Consider the following 21,397-nt stretch of genomic DNA (forward strand, 5'->3'; position numbering starts at 1 on the left):
GTTAACCAACAAAATATATTGATTTAATTTCAAATTTTAATATATTGATTTAATTTTATTTTCTTAAATAAGTGCATTAATTGTTTTTAATCTATAAAGACGTTGTAATGGTGTATTTACTATGGTTTACTATATTTTATGGGAAAAGAAATATTTACTATTAATTAGGAATATGAATATTAGCATGCCTTATGTCTTTAATATTTAACAATATCTAATAACAATCATTATTTGTTGCATGCTACAAGTTTTCCAATCAATTCCAATATTTAAAAGTAATCATTATGATTAATTAATCATAAAAAGGTGGAATTCAAATAACTCTCTAACTTCCATACAATATCAACAAATATATAGTTTCACATAATTCAAATTTAAAGGGAAGAGAGGAATCAGTATAAAATAATTGTAAATAAACGTACAAAAAAGATTTTGTATAGAATTAAAAATTAAAAATTAAATGCATATAAAACCTTTCAACACACATTATTGTATCTTCCACCTTGAAAATAGTTGACATTAATTCTAATTTATATTCATTCTTTTAATATCCATAAAAAATAATGACATTAATTCTAATTTATATTTCTTCCATTAAATATATCAAATATAAAGAAAGAGTTGGTATTGACCATTTCTCTATGAAACACAAATTTGTTATTCTTTGTATATTTTATAGTAGATTTATTTATTATTTATAATTGTATGTTCATGTATGAGAATATGAATATCGTATGTCCATCATTCTATTATTATTATTATTATTATTATTATTATTATTATTATTATTATTATTATTATTATTATTATTATTATTATTATTATTATTATCATTATTATTAATGAAATATATTTAAAAAAAATCAAACTCAAAGGGAAGAGATTTAAAAAATAAAGTGGAGATTTTATGGTGTGTGGATCCTCTAAAATTTATATTTATATTTAATATGTAATAATAATTCTTAATTAATACTACCTCTGTTCCTTTATATAAGAGACAATTCACTTTTCTAGTCAATATACATACCAGATACATTGATTATTCAATGAACCTAAAAAGGTGAATTGTCTCTTATATAAAGGAACGGAGGTAGTAGGTTACAAAACACAACCATTACAGATGCAATAAATATTTGCCTATTTAGTATCTATTTTATTGTAAATTGGTCTCAATATATATTTTCAACCTTTGCAATTTGAATCATGTTCATCTTGTGAATGCGCGTCTACGAAAAAAAATGGCGGGTAGACATAGTAGGGGTAGGAGCCCATAAAAATTGTTGATAATGATACATAATAACTACATTACCTCAATTTTTATTGATATTTTATTTTTAATTAAGAACTATATTTTTTCAGAACAATAATAATTAATTACCTCTAATATTATTTTTAATTTTTATCCAATATTATTATTATTTTTTAGTTCATTGTAAAATTTGTTTAAAATCATCTCTATACCTTTCATTATTTTGTTTGTCTCGTATTATTTATTTTGCCAAATTTTTTTATGTATTAATATTACTCTTCAGGAGAATAAAATACAAATATTTTTATAAACAAGAAATAATTTACTGTTGATACAATTATTTTTATAAATGGTAATAAATTATAAGTATTTTTATAAACGGGAAAAAGTCAACTGTTGATACAATTTTTTTTATAAAACGGGAACATGTTACAGATATTTTTATAAATGAGAAAAAGTCAACTGTTGATACAATTGTTTTTATAAACGAGATTAAGTTACAATTATTTTTATAAACGAGAAAAAGTTAACTGTTGATACAATTATTTATATAAACGAAAAATAAGTTACAAATATTTTTATAAATGCACACACGGGTAGGGGTGGCAAAACGGGTCGCCTTAAGCCTGCCAAAAAACAAGCGGGGCAGACAAGCCCGCCAAGTGAAATAGGCATAAAAATCATGCTCGCTCCGCCAAGATGACGGGCGGCGGGTTTTCCCGCCTATTTTTTCATTTTCTTAAATAAATTAATACGCTTTTTTTACCTTTTCAATTAAATTTTTCACTTATTTTTTAAAACAATTTTTTATAAAAGCATTTTTTTAACAAATTTTACTTAAAAAATATTACATATATTTACAAATAAAGGTATAAAATAAAACCATCCAAAATTAGAATTACTGAAATTAACTAAAAAAAGGCGAACTTAAGGCGAGACAGACTGAACAAATACGCGAGGCGAGTTTTGGCGGGCGGCGACTTTGGCAGGGCGAACTTTGGCGGACGCGGGTTTTTGCGGGGTGGATTTGGCAGGTGTGCGGGTGTGGCCGGCGGGCCATGACCTATTTTTCCAATCCTACACACGAGTTGTAAAATCTTGCCTCCGCTCTACAAAACCATGAGTGAGTGGCGTGGCGGGCACAAAGGCATTGCACCTTTTATGAATGAGAAAAAAAATCAATTGTTGATACAATTATGTCTCTATGTGAAATGTATTATCCAAATACATATATATTCTTCAACATAATTTCTATGTATATTCGGACAACAACTACAACCTGATAAATTAAACTAATATTTATATGACAATCATCATTTAAGATATTTTTTTCTTAATTCATATGTATTTATATATATATATATATATATATATATATATATATATATATATAATATTTATTTAATATTTATATCGGCATTGGCGACCCGTGCGAACGCACAGGTCTTTTACTAGTAATAATAATAATAATAATAATAATAATAATAATAATACCATTTGCCCAATCTTCATGATGCGATGACACCTAGGCAAGACATCATGAAAATGATTTGTCCTAACATGCTTCTCCTCTTGTATCTTCTGATGAGCTGATCTAGGTGGGTCTCCTGGAGCATCATGTACCATATAAGGATGTGACACCCGGAAGAACCACCAAATATAACCATCAACATAGCTTCCCTCATTTGGTGTCATGGAACTCTGTGCTTCATCTAGTACTAGATGATTAACATAATCATCAAATATAGCATCCATATCCCTGCATTTCATAGTGGAAGGAGCAAACACAAAATGGTCTCTAGGAATGGATTGCATGTAGCCGAACTGACCCATGATGCGCTCAGGAAGATGAGAAGCCGTCAATTGTGACCCGCAAGCCAACCATCCAATGGAATCGTCTCACAATAATCGAGTAACAGTGGAAGTGTATATCCTCAAATACCAAGCGGTCAATATACACTCTGAATGACTTTGTCGCATGGTTCCTTCTAAGAGGGGCAAATACAGAAGCACACATATTATCCTCAATAGAAGTCGGCTTAAGTGGCCAACCGGAGATACGTGGAAAGTGCAGGAGCATCCAAGCCTAAAAACACGAATCATTAGTTAGTAACGACATTGCAATAATTAACAAAATGACACACAACCAATAAAAGACCAAGAAATATTACTGTCAAAAGTGTGATATCGGCTGTCACGTTCCTTGTCTTCCACATACAGCCTTCAGATAACTTAGAATATAAGTAGAACAAATAAGCGGCCCCTAGTTGTACTCATATATCTGCTCAAAGTCCTCAAAGTACTGCAGGTATATCTTATCCATATAAGTGGCACTCTTGTCCATAAAAATGGCAGTGCAAACCAAATATAACATGTATGCTCTCATAGCATACTCTCTATCCATCATACCTGCTTGTTATCACCAACAGCTTGTCGTGATCTCAATATCTCATACATAAACACCTTATGTAAAAAAATAAACATAACATGAGCCCCACGGGTGAAGTCAAGCTCCTAAATAGCATCCTCTGGGTCAAATTCTAAATAGTCTAACATTAACTCCAACCCCTCATCTTTGGTACACCTCCCATGATCTAAAAGTCTCCTCCTAACTAGAAGATGCAGCATTAACGAGACATCGCCTAGTGTGATAGACATCTCACCATGTGGTAGATGGAATGATGATGTCTCTATATGTCATCTCTCCACAAACGCATTATGGATACCATGTTTAACTATAACATAATTAGTTTGACTCAAGTCTCGCAACCCTGATAGCTGCAAAACTTTGTGAAACCACGACTCGTTAGGTTCATCCAAGTGAGTGACCTTTCGCACATGGTTGATGAATTTTAGCCTATCACGTTTCTACATATACACCGGTGTCACCTTGGCATGTGATGCCTCAGGTGTCACCTGGGCCTGTGATGCCCCTCTTGCCTCAGGTACCTGAATAAGTGAACTCATGCTTCTACGTGAAGCTGGAGGCGGAAAGGCATGAGCAAGGGACCATCGCCTGCTATAGGAGGACGAAGCAGGAGGAGAGACACGAGCCCTAGAACCTGACGCTGCCTCCACATCAACTTGTGTTGAGGTAAAAGGAGCTTGGGAAGGTTGACTCTTTTTCCTCCAAACGGATGCATGTTGTACAACCTGATTGTGTCTCAATCGGGATGGTCTTTCAGCCATAATTCTTGTAAATAAACAAGACAAACGTTACACCATGGGATAATAAAAAAACAAAACATTACAAACTTACTGCTTATAGAGATGCATCTCCGGTTTCTGGATAAATGTTGAAAAATTTCTGAGATGCAGCTCTAGAAATTCTTGCAACTCCAAGCACCGTCAATGGTGGAATGTCGACCCATAAATCATAAAAAATAATCCATTGATCGTGAAAACTATCCAACTAAATTGTTCCTCAGTAGTTCTAAGCTACTCCCTTCATCCCAAATTATTTGTCGCAATGACCCACTTCACGGAGATTAAGAAACAGTAATAAATGAAAGAGAAAGAATGGTAACTTTACCAAATTATCTTGATTAACTATTGATGTATTTGAAAGAACATTAATATTAAGTGAGAAAATAATAAATTAATAGTATTTATTAGAGAGTACAATTAGAAGATTAAATATAAAATTGCATTGGTAATTAAAGTGACAAGTATTTTGGGACATTTTTTTTCCAAATGTGACATTTATTTTGGGACAGAGGGAGTATCAAACACTAAAAATGTTTCGATTACATAACCTAAAACTCAACTTCTACACAATTTTACCTAAACGCAATAAACTTAAAAAAAACTTACAATTTGTCTCTTCAAGTTGATTATTCTTGCTCAGTGATATTTGAATACTGCTGTTTGATGAAGTTTGATGTTGTTTAATGAAGATTGAAAGTGTTATGAGTGAGTTTCAGATAATGGAGTTGAGAAGTGTTTATAGAAATGAATTTTGAAAGAGTATGAGTAAGTAAGGAAGGGACTCTAGAGCGTATTTGAAGAAATAGCGTCCGAAGATGCATCTACGTAAGTTTGTCGTCGATACATCTTCGAAAAATTTGGCATGAAATTTGGTGTCTTTAACAATAAAAGTACTGAAGTTGAGTACGTCCAGAGATGCATCTACGTAAAGTTTACGTAATTGTATCTTTGATAAATTCTTTTTATTGATTCATAATTTTGTTCAACAATTTATTAAATTTTGGGCCGTTCAAAGATACTCCCTCCATCTCATAATAAGTGTCTTATTTGAGGTTTGCGCGGTTCTTAAGAAAATGATTAGATGTGTTAGTTTTAATGAAAAAGTTAGTATCATTTACTAAAGTACCCTTATTTATTATAGATAGTAGTGTAGTTGAAAAACGTGAAAGTTAATATATAGGAGTATAGTAGTGGAAAAAAATAATAAATATTGCATTGATATTCTAAAGAGATATTTATTTTGAGACATAAAAAAAGTGTAAATGAGACAGTTATTATGAGACGGAGGAAATATATCTCTAGAATCTAATAGCATAAATATATTTTCGCACATGGCGCTAGAAAAGAATTAGGTCTACCTATTTAAATTGAACTCCAAAAAGTCCAAAATTGAACCAATTAGAAGTTAGGTCTGCCTTTTTTTTCCATTCAAAGTTAAGATTTACTATTTGGAGTTTCGGTCTCAAATCCAAACCGACTCGATCCGATGTGCAAGAGATGTAACAAGTTAAAAACTTCGATTTCACCATCATCTTTATTGAATTACTATTCCTTGAATTTTGCATATGACGTCATACGAATCCATTCAAATTATATGCCTCCTATCTCACCCTTCAATTTCAATCCTAAGGTCAATATTGACAGTAAAATTCCCCATGGGACCCATTCAGTCAGATTCAAACTTCTACTGAAACGCATGGTAAAACAAGTAAGTAACCATTCTATTTCTTGGGATCATAAATTCAAAGTATAAGTGAGGTTAAATCATAATCTACTCCATCCTACTTCTAGACCTCCACGTCATACGGGTTCAAACTTTCACAGGCTGGCAAAAAAAATATCAAGTCAAAAACATCCGCGGAGAAATATCACCATCCTCTTCTCCACTCACAGCTGTCTCCTCCAACCGGGTATATAAATACCCCTTCCATTTTCCAATTCTATTCAAATTCAAATCCTAAAAACTTATAACAACCTTATTGGACTCTGAACATGGCTTCTAATTACAAACTTCCCCTAACTTTCGCTGCACTGCTGGCCCTTCTTGTACTGTTACCCACACTCACAGTGGGAGAGCTTGTACAAGAACAGCCTCTAGTTCTCAAATACCATAACGGCCAACTCCTTAAAGGACGCATCACCGTTAATCTCGTATGGTACGGAACATTCACCCCCATCCAACGATCGATAATCGTCGATTTCATCAACTCTGTTAGCACCACCGGTGCTCCTCTCCCATCAGCCGCAGCATGGTGGAAAACCACCGAGAAATACAAGGTAGGATCCTCTGCCATAATCGTAGGAAAACAGTTCCTGCATCCGGCTTATACTCTCGGGAAGAATCTAAAAGGAAAGGATCTCCTCAGTTTAGCCACCAAGTTCAACGAACTTTCTTCCATCACCGTTGTTCTTACCGCCAAAGACGTTAACGTTGACGGCTTCTGTATGAGTCGCTGCGGGACCCATGGCTCTGTTCCACGTGGCAACACTGGAGCAAGAACTCCTTACATATGGGTTGGAAACGCTGAGACACTATGTCCCGGCCAGTGCGCGTGGCCTTTTCACCAGCCAATTTACGGCCCACAGTCACCGCCGCTTGTGGCACCTAATGGCGACGTAGGTGTTGACGGAATGATCATCAATTTAGCCACGCTTTTGGCTGGTACTGTCACGAATCCCTTTAACAACGGGTACTTTCAGGGGCCGGCGACAGCGCCGCTAGAAGCTGTTACGGCTTGTACGGGGGTTTTCGGTAGTGGAGCCTACCCGGGTTATGCGGGTCGGGTTCTTGTCGATAAAACTACTGGTTCGAGTTATAATGCGCATGGTGCTAACGGGAGGAGGTTCCTTCTGCCCGCAATGTGGGACCCGCAGACTTCGGTATGTAGGACTCTTGTTTGAAAATGGGACCGTAGAATGGACACGTGTCATTATATTGTGTACCGGGTTGTGTAGATATATAATGATATGGTGGGTTGATAAATACCAGAGTAGATGAATGCTCGATCTCCGGGACTGACTAGGAGGTGGTGTTTGTGTTTGAGGCCTTCCCACATTTGTAGGCCTACTATATATTCATCTAATACATTGTTCAACTTGTGTATTAATCCGTTTATAAAGATTGTAAATGTACCATGTAAACATTGAAGTTTATGAAAAAATTTGAATAATTTTATTTAAAAACTATGGTAGTATGAACGAATTTTATTATAAATGGAAATCTTTCATTTTCTGCATAATGCTTTTTAAAAATTGCATCAAGGTTGCCGCTGCTAATCAATATTGTCAGCATCAGCATCAGTTTTTACCTTGAGTGGATAATAGAAGTTATACTTTTAACTAACTTTTAATGGAGTTTAACCAACTATCTTAACACTTTACAAACATTTAATCAATGTTTTAAAAATTAGACCGGACATCAAACTGGTGAGAGTATTGGATCAAGTTTATTGGTCGAACCATTGGGTCACTGATCGTCGAACTGCATGACTAAATCGGATTAAATCGGATAACTCGATTGAATAGACCGATCGTTATAGCAAAATTATATAGGTATAAAACATGTCGAACCGGATGATTCAGTCTCTATAAAATATAACTACCACTTAAATTTTAAAAAAATATCATATTATGAATGAATTCAAAAATTCAAATTTTAAACATAGGTATCACGCATAATAAAATAGTACAAAATAAAAAAGTATAATTGCATAGAGAATTTAATCACAACATAATCTAATTGAATAATTTATAACAAAATAATTTCATAGTCTACTAAATTTAATTTGAAGAAAGGAAAAATTGTTTCCATGTTGCGATCTTCTTCTTCAATATCAAAATCATCGGTAACAAAATCAACCGCATCTGCAATTTTTTTTTATTTTTTTTCTTTTATTTTCTTTTATTTTTTATTTTAATTTTTCATTAAAATAATCAAAACAACATCGTTTTAATATTTTAAAATTAACAAATACATTTAAACTGTCGGTTCAGAAAAACCGTTGGTTTTCCCGGTTTTAACGGTTTACACTGTTTAGACCGGTTCACACTGGTTCAATGACATTTTTGATTCAGCTATTGAACCAGATCGGTTATTTGGCCGGTTCCCGGTTCAACTGGTCCGATCCGATTTTTAAAACATTGCACTTAATAGATAATAATTGAGTTTGTTAGCTTTAACCAAACGAGACTTGCCTAGTCTTTGAGCTTTTGACTCATACACCTCACAAGAAGGTTTGCAGCAAATCAGAAATTGAAACACTTAAATATCTTAGAGTTCTTCATACTGCGCAACCCAATGAGTGTTAAGAGATGCTGGCATGAAATTACAAGTTTCGTTAACGTTAAATGCAATGTGTAAATGTCACATATTGTAAAGCACATATCATTTATCTATATAGATGAGGAAGTTTTGTTCACGTTGAATGCAATGTATAAATGTCACATATTGTAAAGCACAAATTATTTATCTATATAGATGAGGGCCACATAATGGTGAGGAGTTTTTTCAGTCGACCTTAAGTCTGCGCCATTATGGCGACGAGGTATTATCTATTTTAGGTGTGAAAACATTCAGAACTTTGTCCTTTAGAAAAGGTCCCTTGTTGAATTAAGGTGTATCCGTTTTGTATATAAATTACTTTTAGCCTTGATTCCTAAGTAATGTGAGACTATTTTAGCCAAGCCGTAATAGTGGCCCTCAAGTTAATGTCGAGGGGCATAGTGTGAACTTTGAGTTTCCACACACAAGGCTAATGTTCTGGTCGACATCAAGTTTATGTCACTACGACTACAAGGTATTGTCCGTTTTGGGTGTGAGAACCCGAATGACTTTGTCCTTAAAAAAAGGCGCATTGTTGGATTGATGTGTATGTATGTTGTAGTTAAACTACCCTTAAACTCAATTCCTAAACAACGTGAGACTATTTTACCCAACCCAAAATAGAAGCCATGTCTGCTGAGATTTCACTTGCTTAACACAAGAGTGTGAACACCATTGTTATCATTCATCTTTGCTCTAACAAGTAAATCTTTGATATATTTTGATTGGGTTAGAAAAAGTAATCCATTGGCTTGATTGATGATCTTTATGCATCGCAAATATTTAAGATTAACAATTGTTTGAGCTTATTTTTCATACCAAGCCCTTGGAGCTCGCTTAAGCCCCTAAAGAAATTTATTGAGCTAACACACTAGATCCTTGTTTTGATAAACAAAGTATGGTTGTTGAACCATGTACAGTTCTTCTTGAAGGTTGCCATTTAGAAAGGCATTGATGTTTATTTCTTCAATGTCCCATTTGTAGGTGTGTGCTAGATTGATTATCACTCTGATTGTTGTTGGTTTCACAATTGGTTTGGATGTATCGTTGAAGTTAAACTTCTGTCAAGGTTTACTTTGACCCTAAAGACCCAGTTGCACCCAATAACTTGTTTGTGAGGAGGTAACTTTATGATGGTTTGTGTCTGATTAGCCATGAGTGCATTGTATTCAAGTTTCATAGCTTGTGTTCGTTTAGGTTTTAATAATGTCTATTTCCCATTGGTTGGTACAATATGATCATAGACGTAATAACCACACTTAAGGGTAAGTGTTGGATGAGTTGTTGGGAGAGTTGGTATCTTGAAAGTAAGCAGTTGTGCCTTGTACCAAACCTGGTATAGTTGTGTCTTGTGAATAACCTGTTGAGTCATGGTTTTGAACAGGTAAAGTTATGCACCCCCATTGTCTAAGGTTATTCTTTCTTGAGAAGTTTCAGGGATATTGTTAAGTACATTTGGATGAGGTAGGGTGTGTGAGTTTGATTGAGATATGTTAGGGGAGAGAGAAATTTCATTTTCTTATTCATAGGGTGACTTGATATGTGTAGGTTGAGATAAGTCAATAGGTTAAGACTTGGATAAAGTCATAGCAGGTGACTGATAGTTTGTGAAAAATGCCTTTGGGCCTTTTCTGAGACAATGTAAGGACACAGTGAAGGGAAATTGTGAATAAAATATGCAGCAGAAAACAAAAAATTCTTTTAAGTCAATTCTTACAAATGAACATGATTAATAATATAATGGTTACCTATTGTGGTGACTAACCATTGATGCATAATAAAAAATGATCACAAGCGCTCAACAAACGACAATACCTCTACTTAATCTACACAAACAAAGTGCGTTTAATCTCAGTGCTAGTTGTTATAAAAGGAGACTTTGAGAGAGAGGGAGAGAGAGAGAGAGAGAGAGAGAGAGAGAGAGAGAGAGAGAGAGAGAGAGAGAGAGAGAGAGAGAGAGAGAGAGAGAGAGAGTTGAGGTTAGGGCTCCACAAACTGAATATTTTCCAAGCAACAAATGCTTTAGCAATGACACCATGGAAGGATCTTCAAATTTTCACAATTGTTTTTACTATCTCTAAACACCATAAGATGAATGAATCACTATAGCTTATTTCTACATGGATGGATCCGCCTTGAGCTAGTACCAGTGGATGTATTGCAATAACCTCATCACCTGGTTCAGATTGTTACAGAATCTTGAGATCCATCATGCTCTCAATTACTATGATAATCCCAATCAAGCTCCATTTAAGTTTGCCCTACATGGCTTTCTTAATTAATACCACAATGAATTTGAATGTTTTTCCAACCGTATTGTCTGTCTTCCATAACCTTTCCTCCTTATCTGCTTTATTTTCAGCCTATATCCAAAGATTCGTCATGAGGTTCAAGCACCTGAATCATCCTCATTATCCCACACAACAACATTTTCCAAACTCCAAGAGGACAATATTGATAAACTCTATCATTGATTCAAACTCAAACCACAAAAAAAATTCTTCCACCCCTTATAATCCCAACACAAATTTATCTTCCTTTGTTAACTAGTCCTTCACAAGTACAATTTTGCAAACTTTCATTGAAAGAGACGTCTTTCCTTTCCAAGCTCTCTTCGGCTCTACTGTCAGAATCACCATACACATCCTATGTCAAATAGCCAACCACACCATCATTGTACTTATCTATAGGGGTAGTACACATAACTTCATCCAAAGTAGAATTTCTGAATTTCTCAACCTTTCATCTCTCCTTGTTAACACCCTAAAGTTATGGTGGGTAACAATCATCTATTGGAATGTCAACATTTTTATGCTGAAGAATTCACTCTCTCAATGCTACTATGTTTCAAAATCCTCGACATAATTGGCCATGTAGATTATTGTTTAGACCTTCCCCCTACACTCTAATTTCACATTGTGTTTTAGTGTTCCTTATTGATACCTCACCATGGTCCCCTTGAGTCCACAAATCCTTCCATACAATCCACCTTAATTAATAATCACCCACTTGTCAACCCTTTATCTATCATGGCTTCTAAATGGGATACGTCATTCACACCTCCTACTCGTTCAATGGCAAAGACTTACTTATGAGGACACCAGCTGTAAAGCTTAGCCCCACATTGTGAAACTTATCAATGAGAGGATAAGGTGTCGTTTCCAGCCATATGTTGTTAGTAACCCAATTACTATTGACACCAACATTACTGGAGAACAAATCACACCTAAACCCATTGAGATTGAGCAACCCAATGAGAAAGGGAAATCCAAGAGAATTAATACTCGATTTGGTTACCTCAAGGACTTCGTGTGAAAAGTAGAAAATGATGCTTGAATAACATTTTTCATTTCTTGTAATCTGTGAGAGCCATTAGATTGAGTAGTGGATTCATCGCTAGATTATATGAAAGTATCTATATAACTCTTATTGAATGAATGAAATAAACAAGCAAAAATTTATCTCCAATCCTTTTCTCTTAATTCTATAAGGAAATCTGTTGTCCTATAACTCAAGGAATTAACACTTGACAATTATTAACTAATTTTTAGGATAAATATCATCTTTATCCCTTATCTTTAACTCAGAGTCCATTTTCGTCCTTTAAATTTTTAAAAAGACCAATTTTATCCCTTATGTCTTCAAACTGAGTCACATTTGTCCTTTTTGTAAACTTTGTGAGTCAAAGTCAAATGTATTGGCCATGTAAAGTGCACTTGGTGTTAATGTGGGATTAAATTAAAATAACACATATGACTAAAGGAAAAGGCACAGTAAAATTTGGGTTTTTCATTTTCATTTTTCTCTCACAAAACCCTAAGAGAAAATAAGCTTATTGAGAAGACGTTGGAGACAAGGAGTGCGTAAGCAAAATTGGAGTGAGAAAAGCGTATTTTGGGAAAACAAGTGGTAAGGCACATTTGAAGCTTCAGTTATCCCAACAGTTAGTAATTTGTAACCCATTTCTAATTTAGGTTTTAGGGTTTTTTGTTCAACTATTATTTATTTTTGGTTTTAGGGTTTTTCATTTTCAGTTTTAAGTTTAATGTTTATGCGTAGCTTTATTTTAAGTTTTAGGTTTATGGTTTAACATGAATTTTTTTCCTCTTTTCTAATTATAATTATTTACTGGACATAAGAAATGGAAGAACACCTTAATTTTGTATTCATCATGGTGGTTCATTTTTGGATAATGAATTAACTACACATGAAGGAGGAATAATTTATGATCTAAAAATTAATGTTGATAAGTGGAGTTATTATGAGTTGGTAGGTTATTCAATGAATTATAATATCGGAAAATAGATACAATATGGTACAGTGACCCAACTTTTGGGATGCATGTTTTGGTTGAAGACAAATGTGCATAAGAAATTGTAGATATTTGTAAGGTGTGTTTGAGTGTTGATGTTTATATATAACATCCACTATCTAAGTCTGAGTTTTATGATAGTCCTCTTGAGAAAGAAGAGTTATATGCTAAGGACATTATAAATCTTGAGGAGGAAGAATATTTGCTTTCTAAACTTTATGAAGAAGTATTGAGAGGGGGTTGTGAGGTTTAGGGTTGTGATGTTCATGACGGTGAGGGGAAACATGATGAGGTATAAGGTGATTATCTTCACGATGGTGAGGGGAAATATGATGATGTGCAGGGTGGTGATGTTCAGAATGGTGAGGGGCAAGATAATGATGTGCAAGACGGTGAGGAAAGAAAGGATATATGGACATGGTTTAATCGCTACTTTGTATGTGTATTGGAACAAGCATTGTTCCTTTGTATGTCTGTTGGAACAAAGTGCACTTTTGTTGAATTCTAATTAATGTTTATGAATAGAGTATTTTTTTGGAACAAATTATTCTATTGAATGTTGGAACAAAGTATTTTGTTACAAATTCGGTATCAATGTTTTAACTTAAGTGATACAAAATTTGTTTGAGTCAGACTAATACAAATTCTGACATGACTTAAATGATACAAGGAATTTTAAATTGATTGATTTAAATTATGATTGAATAATACTAATACAAATTTTGTTTCACTAGTTTAAATGAAATGGATGCTTACCTTAAAGTATGGACATCCCCATAATTGCTTTCCATAATTACTAAATGTTGTTTCCCTCCAAAGAAAGACAAAATCTCCCAATGACAACTGGATATCCATCGCAGATTAGAACCTGAGTACACCTTGAATTAAAACTCTCATAACTCTTCTCTTTTTCTATGGAAGAAAAATGCCCAGAACTCAGTTTTACCTTTGATTCAATAACATCTTTTACAGAGTTAAGTTGGGGTGGCAAAACATGTCCGACCCATCGGAAATGTCCTCTTTGCCCGTAATTTTTGTAGGACAGATTAAGGTTTTAGGCTCGCACTCTCTAATATGTATGCCCTGCTTTTTTGCGGGCTTTGGCGGGCGTGAGCATTAACATTAAAATTTATTATTTTTAGACTTAAAATGTGTAATGCCCGCGGGCTCGCCCCACTCCACACTCATTTTTTGTGAGTTGGGGCAAGGTTTTAGGCTAGCACCCTCAACAAAGTCCGCCCTGCCCTGTCCTATTTTTTTGCACACTTTTGCAGGGCGAGCCTAAACGGGACGAACATGTTTGTTTTCCACCCCTAAAATTAAGCTATGACGACAACAAATATATGGAGGTTTATGCCCTAATTCGATTTAGGATTCATACGTGAGAAGAAACTCATTGAAAATGGTGATGGTGATGACAAGATGTCAACTAGGATGCCACACATGCAAAAAAGACCCTCGTTGTGGAAAGTAGACGAAAATGATGTATATGACACATTTTGAAGAAATTAAGTGATCAAATTATTATATTTTTTAAAATTAATGAACTAAAATGAACCCCAAATTAAAGATTAGGAACGAAAAAATTATATAACTCGTATTGAATGAATGTAATAAACAAGAAAAAAAAAGGAAAATTCTTTGGCCACCTCCCAACCTTCTAGCTCACCTCTGGTGAAAAACCCAGAATACCCCTGACTTCGGAAATGAACTTCCGAAATGCAAGGAAAAGGTGTTTTCGGAGATGCATCTCCGAAAGCGTCTTTTTTTTTAAAAATTGACTTATTTCGGAAATACACTTCCGAAAACACCATTTCGGAAGTTCATTTCCGAAATATTCTGCGTTTTTCAGATTAAGCAAAACAGCCCCCTCCCCCAAATCATTTACCCTAAACTTCTTCCAAACTCACACCCCAAGAGATTTTTGTGCAAACCAGTTCCAAGCTACCTCAAAGCCTCCATCTACTTGCTCTATTACATTCAAAAGTCCTCCAATCCATTCAATTGGTAAGCATTTTGATTTTTAGATCTATGATTAAAATGTATATTAGGGTGTTTACAAATAGCAAAAATTGTATTAGGTTAGGTTTATACTGATATTTAGGATGTTTAGAATGTGTAGAAATAAGTTTGATGTTTGGTTTAGGGGTCTGCCATTGGAGGCTGCAGAGAAGTTCTGCGAAGGGGTGTTTCGGAAGTTCATTTCCGAAAACACCTCCATCCCAGTTTTCAGAAATGAACTTCCGAAATGTATCAGAAGTTCAAATTTTTTTGTTTTTTATTTTGTCTCGCATATTAATCGATTTCAATTGTTTACAGGAACATGTCAGGCAACCAACCAGCACGAATCAGACAGGGAAATTCAAGTTTGTGCTAATCATATTCAGTTGCGAGTGGCTGATAAGGATCTACACCACTTTTATCTTCCCAATTGACCGTAACTGAAAATGATTAGCACGAACTTGAATTTTCCTTCCCAATTCGTAACTTCGGCAGTAAGGCTCTCGATGAAGATCAGAGCCGAACTCAAAGAGAACAGAAATAAAATGTGTGAGTATAAAAAAAGAGTAAAGATGTAGAATGATTCGGATGTGATTGAAAAAAAATGGCAACCAACCAGCACGAATCAGACAGGGAAATTCAAGTTTGTGCTAATCATATTCAGTTGCGAGTGGCTGATAAGGATCTACACCACTTTTATCTTCCCAATTGACCGTAACTGAAAATGATTAGCACGAACTTGAATTTTCCTTCCCAATTCGTAACTTCGGCAGTAAGGCTCTCGATGAAGATCAGGGCCGAACTCAAAGAGAACAGAAATAAAATGTGTGAGTATAGAAAAAGAGTAAAGATGGAAAATGATTCGGATGTGATTGAAAAAAAAATGGCAACCAAATTATATGTCGCATATTTTATTTGGCGTTTGCGTTTAATTAAAATGCGAGACTGTTTAAGAAAAAACATAAAAAAAAAACACAGCATAATTCGGAAATGAGCTTCCGAATTCACCCCCCATGAGGTGTTTTCGGATGTTCATCTCCGAACGCACCTCCCATGAGGTGTTTTCGGAGATGAACTTCCGAATAAAGGACATTTTTTAAAAAAAAAGCGCTTCGGAAGTTCATTTCCGAAGCAGGGGTAGTTTGGGTTTTTCGCTGGGGGTGACCCCCATAGGGAGATGGGTAAAGAAAAAATCAAAAAAAATTATCAGCAATCCTTTGCTCCTAATTCTACAAGCAGGTCTCTTGTTTCAAAGAATTAACACTTAACAAATAAATAGTCATTATCCCTATAATTTTTAAACAATATTCATAAATCATTTAATTACAAAGTTACATTAAAAACAAATAAGTTTTATTTTATGTAAAAGGATAACTCAAGGCATCTTAGAAATCCCATATTTTAATCATAATAATCATCGATGGCCCTTGTCATCCCCCATAGCATATTACTTTCTTTTTTTTATTAGTTTAAGTCTATATCTGCTGATATGATGCATTCAACTAAGATATCGAATACGATTTTTTATATAGACTTATGAGTTCTAATTAAATTCACAAAAAGATTGGTCCCATATTGGCTATTATTTGCCCTATCTTCAAAGTTTGATATTAATCCTTTTTCAATGCATGGCATAGCAACCAGAAGCAACCAAATTAATTGAAAGTCAAATGAGTCATAAATAATTGATTTCACTTTGAATCTATCCAATCCTCGAACTACTAGTCAATTTCTAATATTCAATTAATTTTAGCTTTTGTGAAAGGGGTTGCTAGTTGTTTCCCCGAATGACCCCATTGTTTCATAATAATAGATATAAAAGTTTGGAGTATTTCAATAACGAAAAGACCATTTGATCTAGATTAAGCTAATCTGGTGTTAATGAAAGATAATGATGTGATTAATTTGTATAATTATGTGTGCTCTTGGCCTAACAATATAGCTATCAAGTATCAAATCAATTGGAGTAATGAGTTCTTGTAATTTTGAGTCTGGTGGCATTACCAAAACAGTGATTAATAGGTCTAATCTAGTGTAATAATACAATGTAAATGGACATACAGGGAGCAAGGAAGTGGATAGCTGATTGTGATTAATTTGTCTAATTGCTGGTTTAAGACTTTAATCTTTCATTTCACTACCGGCTTAAATAAGCCTAATCCTATTTTCTGTTAAAGCTTGTGGTTGACATGTCATTAGCATTTCCTTTCACATATTAAGCTGTCAGAAAGTATATGTTGTAGTTGCAGCATTTAAATATTATTCTCATATTAAAGATAATGATAGATATTATTTTATTGTCGTGCGGACTTTTGCAGGACGGTCTAAAGAGACGGAAATGTCAATTTGCCATTCTTAGTATTAGGACATAAATAGATAGAATATTGAAGTCGAACACCATGTTAAAACTTTTAGTATAAGCGAAATGCTAATCAGTGTCCTCAGGACAATGGTTAAAACTTTAAAAATAGTAAATTTATCTCGATAGTCTGTGTATTTTAATAAAATTAAAATATTAAAATTTTTATAACATATTTTCTTTTTTCTTAACCATTATCCTGAGAAAACAGGTTAACAAGATCCTTAGTATAATAATTATGATTTTCTAGTGATAAATTGTACACTTCAAAATGTTACTACACTCTAATGTGCAAATCAATCATTATTTTATAAGTGTGAATGTCAAAAAGTATTTAAACATGACTTAAAATCACGCTTAGAAGAAACGGTTGAAATTGTTATTAGCTGGTAAAATATGAACCGAGGACCATGATGAGTAGATGGGTTATATTTCTATATGATGATGAAGGAAGATTCACATAATTGTTAAGTCAGAAGTATTATAATTTATAAAGTAAGTTGAATTTAATTCACAACTATCAGAGACTGTCAATATGAGTCGGTTTTGGCGGGTCTTAAATTTTATAAAATTGGATAAAAAATATTGTAATATGAGCTCGAGAATTACTACTCGAACTCGGTCTTAGATAGACTTCGAATTACCCGATCATAAATGAGTTTTTTTTATTTTAAAAAATTAAAATACAATCCTCATAATATTTATAAAAATAAATTAAAAATAAAATTATTTTAAACATAACTGATTTTTAAATACAATATTATCTTTTATAAATACTATAATATATTTTTAAATACAATATTTGTCTAAATTGTATAAAATAATATTCAAATATTTAACACAAAAGAAAAATTAAAAGATCAAATAAAATAGAGATAAAATTTTGTGAGATGGGAAAATTAATTTATTATTTTTTAGAACAATTTAAATATTAATATAATTTTTTAAAAATTTATAATTATGTGGGTCTAACGGATATCCACACCCTATACGGACTTATCCTAATGGATAATGGATTTTTCAGAACTAGCTTTAAAAACTCTGATAAATATACTCTAATTAAAAAGTCAACTTTAAAATTTTCCAGAACTATCACCTAGACTACTTTGACAGCTCTAACAACTACTATATTGAAGATCCAGCGGTTTGAAGGTCCAACGGACATAATTTGAGTTTAATTCAAACTTATAATATACAAATCGATTTCATTTAAATATGTCATTATAATTTATAACATGATAGATGAAGATGAGAAACCATGTCGTTATTTCAAGTTTTTTTTAGTACAATCGTAATTTCAAGACTCTGTTGTAGCTAGGGGTGGCAAAGCGGGCGGCCCGTCCCGCCACGTCATATACCAGCCAAAAAAAGAGCGGGGCAAACAAGCCCGTAAATTAAAATGGACATAAAAACCTAGTCTGCTCGGTCAAGGTGGCGGGTTGGCGAGCGGCTGGCTTGCCCGTCTATTTTTTTATTTATTATTTTTTCATTATTTTAATATATTTTGTTACATTTTAATTAAATTTTTTATATAGTTTTTAGAACAATTTTTTATAAAGCATTTTTAAACAAATTTTACTTAAAAATATTGTATATATTCATAAAGAATGTATATAATAAAACCATCAAGAATTCGAATTAGTAGAATTAACTTAAAAAATAGCGGATTTTGACGGAGGGGCGGGCTATGACGGACAGCGGGTTTTAGCGGAGCGGACTATGGCGGACGGCGACCCTAAAATGTCAACCCAACCCACTATTTTTCGGCGGGTGCGTGGGCCGGTCTGATGGACCATGATCCATTTTGCCATCCCTAATTGTAGCCAGATAACGCAATTTTTCTTTTATATTTATATTCCTGGCCAGATAGTTGATCAATTTGTATAAAATAACCCTAAATTAAACTCACGATGACTCCTTATTAAAATGAAGAATTAAGGTTTTACAAATTAATAAGCAACTCAATTCAGAGATGAAGATGAGAGGACAATCAATTCAAAAATAAAATTTATAATTTCACCATATTAATTCGATAACATTTTTTTGACAACTTTTAGATGAACAACATTAGTAAATATTAAAGGTAATTTTTCTATGCACTTATATAAGGTGGAAAATAACCTTATCCGAAGGTATCTTATCATGTTTTTACTGGTTTCGGAAATGCATATCCAAAATCACCTCTCTTTGAATTTTTTTTATTTAAATGGTTGATTTAAAATTAGAGGTGTTTTTCGTATATGCATATCCGAAGTATCTCCAATATGCATATCCAAAAAATCCAAAAAATCTAAAAAATCTCAAGACCAAAATTTGGGTTATTGCTGATATGTATCTTCGAAGTCACCTCCTTTCAAAAAAAAAAAAAAATTATCTTCAGATGTACATATCCGAAATTACCATTTCTTATATATAAAAATTTCTTCGAAGATGCACATCTGAAATATATAAATATTTTAGATAATTCACCGCAGATCGGTAAGAAGACATATAAATATATAAAAAATTGTCAATACTAAATACCTGAATGATAAAACCTAAAAGTGAAGTCCGTAAAGCCTAGCCCATACCTTATTTATCATTTTCTCTTACGATAATGGAAGAAAATAGGTGGGTGGTGAGTCCTAATACAAAGTCAATTGAATAATTAAATAAGTGAGGGGACTGAAATAATGAATCTCAATAATTATGAAGTAATATTAAAAAATAATGCATAAATCATTAAAAGATCATTATATATATATATATATATATATATATATATATATATATATATATATATATATATATATATATATATATATATATATATATATATATATATATATATATATATATATATATATATATAACTCGCTCATAACTTTATTTCGAATAAATATTTTTTAAAATCAACCGTTAGATTGAAACATAATATCATATAGATCATATCTATAAAGTTTGAGGTTAATCTATAATGATTTACTATACCATCAAGATATCCAAAGATTAACGTCAAAATGAACTTTAATTTTGATGTAATTCGTTGACATAGTAAATAATTATAGATTAATCTCAAACTTTATAGGTATGATCTATATGATAGTATGTTTCAATTTAACGGTTAATTTTAAATTATGAGCGAGTGTAACTCGTGGTGTAACTCTTTTTTTATATATAAATATATATATATATATATATATATATATATATATATATATATATATATATATATATATATATATATATATATATATATATATATATATATATATATATATATATATATTGTGAAGGGGGGTAATTATAAGCCTCATTAAGTCATGTTTAATAGTACAAAGTGCTTTTATTTTTTTAAAAAAGTCATGATTAGAAAATATGGAGAAAATGAATAGTATTTTTTTAAAGGTTGATATTCAAATAAAAATTATCTAATAAGAATGTTTTAGAAATTTACATCTTTTATAAAGTTTGATAAAATTTATTAAAAAAAAATACAATTATCAATTTAAAAATACTTTTCTATGCTAATATTCTATAAAAAAAAAGTACTTTTGTTAAGAGGGTGAATTAGACACGCTGAAATAATTTATTCGATTGAAATGAAGAATGTATTTTTAAATAGAGAGACTAAAGAGGCTGAAAAGTCATTTATCTACAATGAAGAGTAAAAGAAAAATCATTTTGAACAATAACAATTAATAATTTTCTGTTTTGGGAAAAAGGGGCAGAGTCCTAAATAGATCAAAGAGAAAAAGAGTTGTAAGTGATCCAACCTCACTAAGTGATCGTGATGATTAGCAAGATCAAGAATAGTGATTGTTGGTGATATAAAAGAGGGAAGGGTCATAAGGTCTCGGGAACATATTGAGTTTTATCCTATAAATGCATTCCATAACCTAATATGATTGAATAGAAATCATTAGATGACAAAACAAATAATGTGACGACACTTGCTCTTGAGACGAA

The 21,397-nt window shown here is 32.7% G+C and overlaps 1 protein-coding gene across 1 annotated transcript; it reads left to right on the forward strand.

The window, feature by feature from the left end:
• The first annotated feature begins 6,393 nt into the window (after nt 1–6,393).
• Nucleotides 6,394–7,639, forward strand: LOC131607774 (protein EXORDIUM-like 2). The gene has a single exon (XM_058879732.1). It carries the CDS (start codon nt 6,449–6,451, stop codon nt 7,355–7,357), a length of 909 nt encoding a protein of 302 aa, XP_058735715.1. The 5' UTR covers nt 6,394–6,448; the 3' UTR covers nt 7,358–7,639.
• Nucleotides 7,640–21,397: the final 13,758 nt, after the last annotated feature.

The sequence above is a fragment of the Vicia villosa genome, linkage group LG5 (genome assembly GCF_029867415.1).
Source record: "Vicia villosa cultivar HV-30 ecotype Madison, WI linkage group LG5, Vvil1.0, whole genome shotgun sequence".
Classification (NCBI taxonomy): Eukaryota; Viridiplantae; Streptophyta; class Magnoliopsida; order Fabales; family Fabaceae; genus Vicia; species Vicia villosa.

Coding starts and splice junctions, on each gene's coding strand:
- LOC131607774 (XM_058879732.1), top strand. CDS start 6,449: ATGGCTTCTAATTACAAACTTCCCCTAACTTTCGCTGCACTGCTGGCC.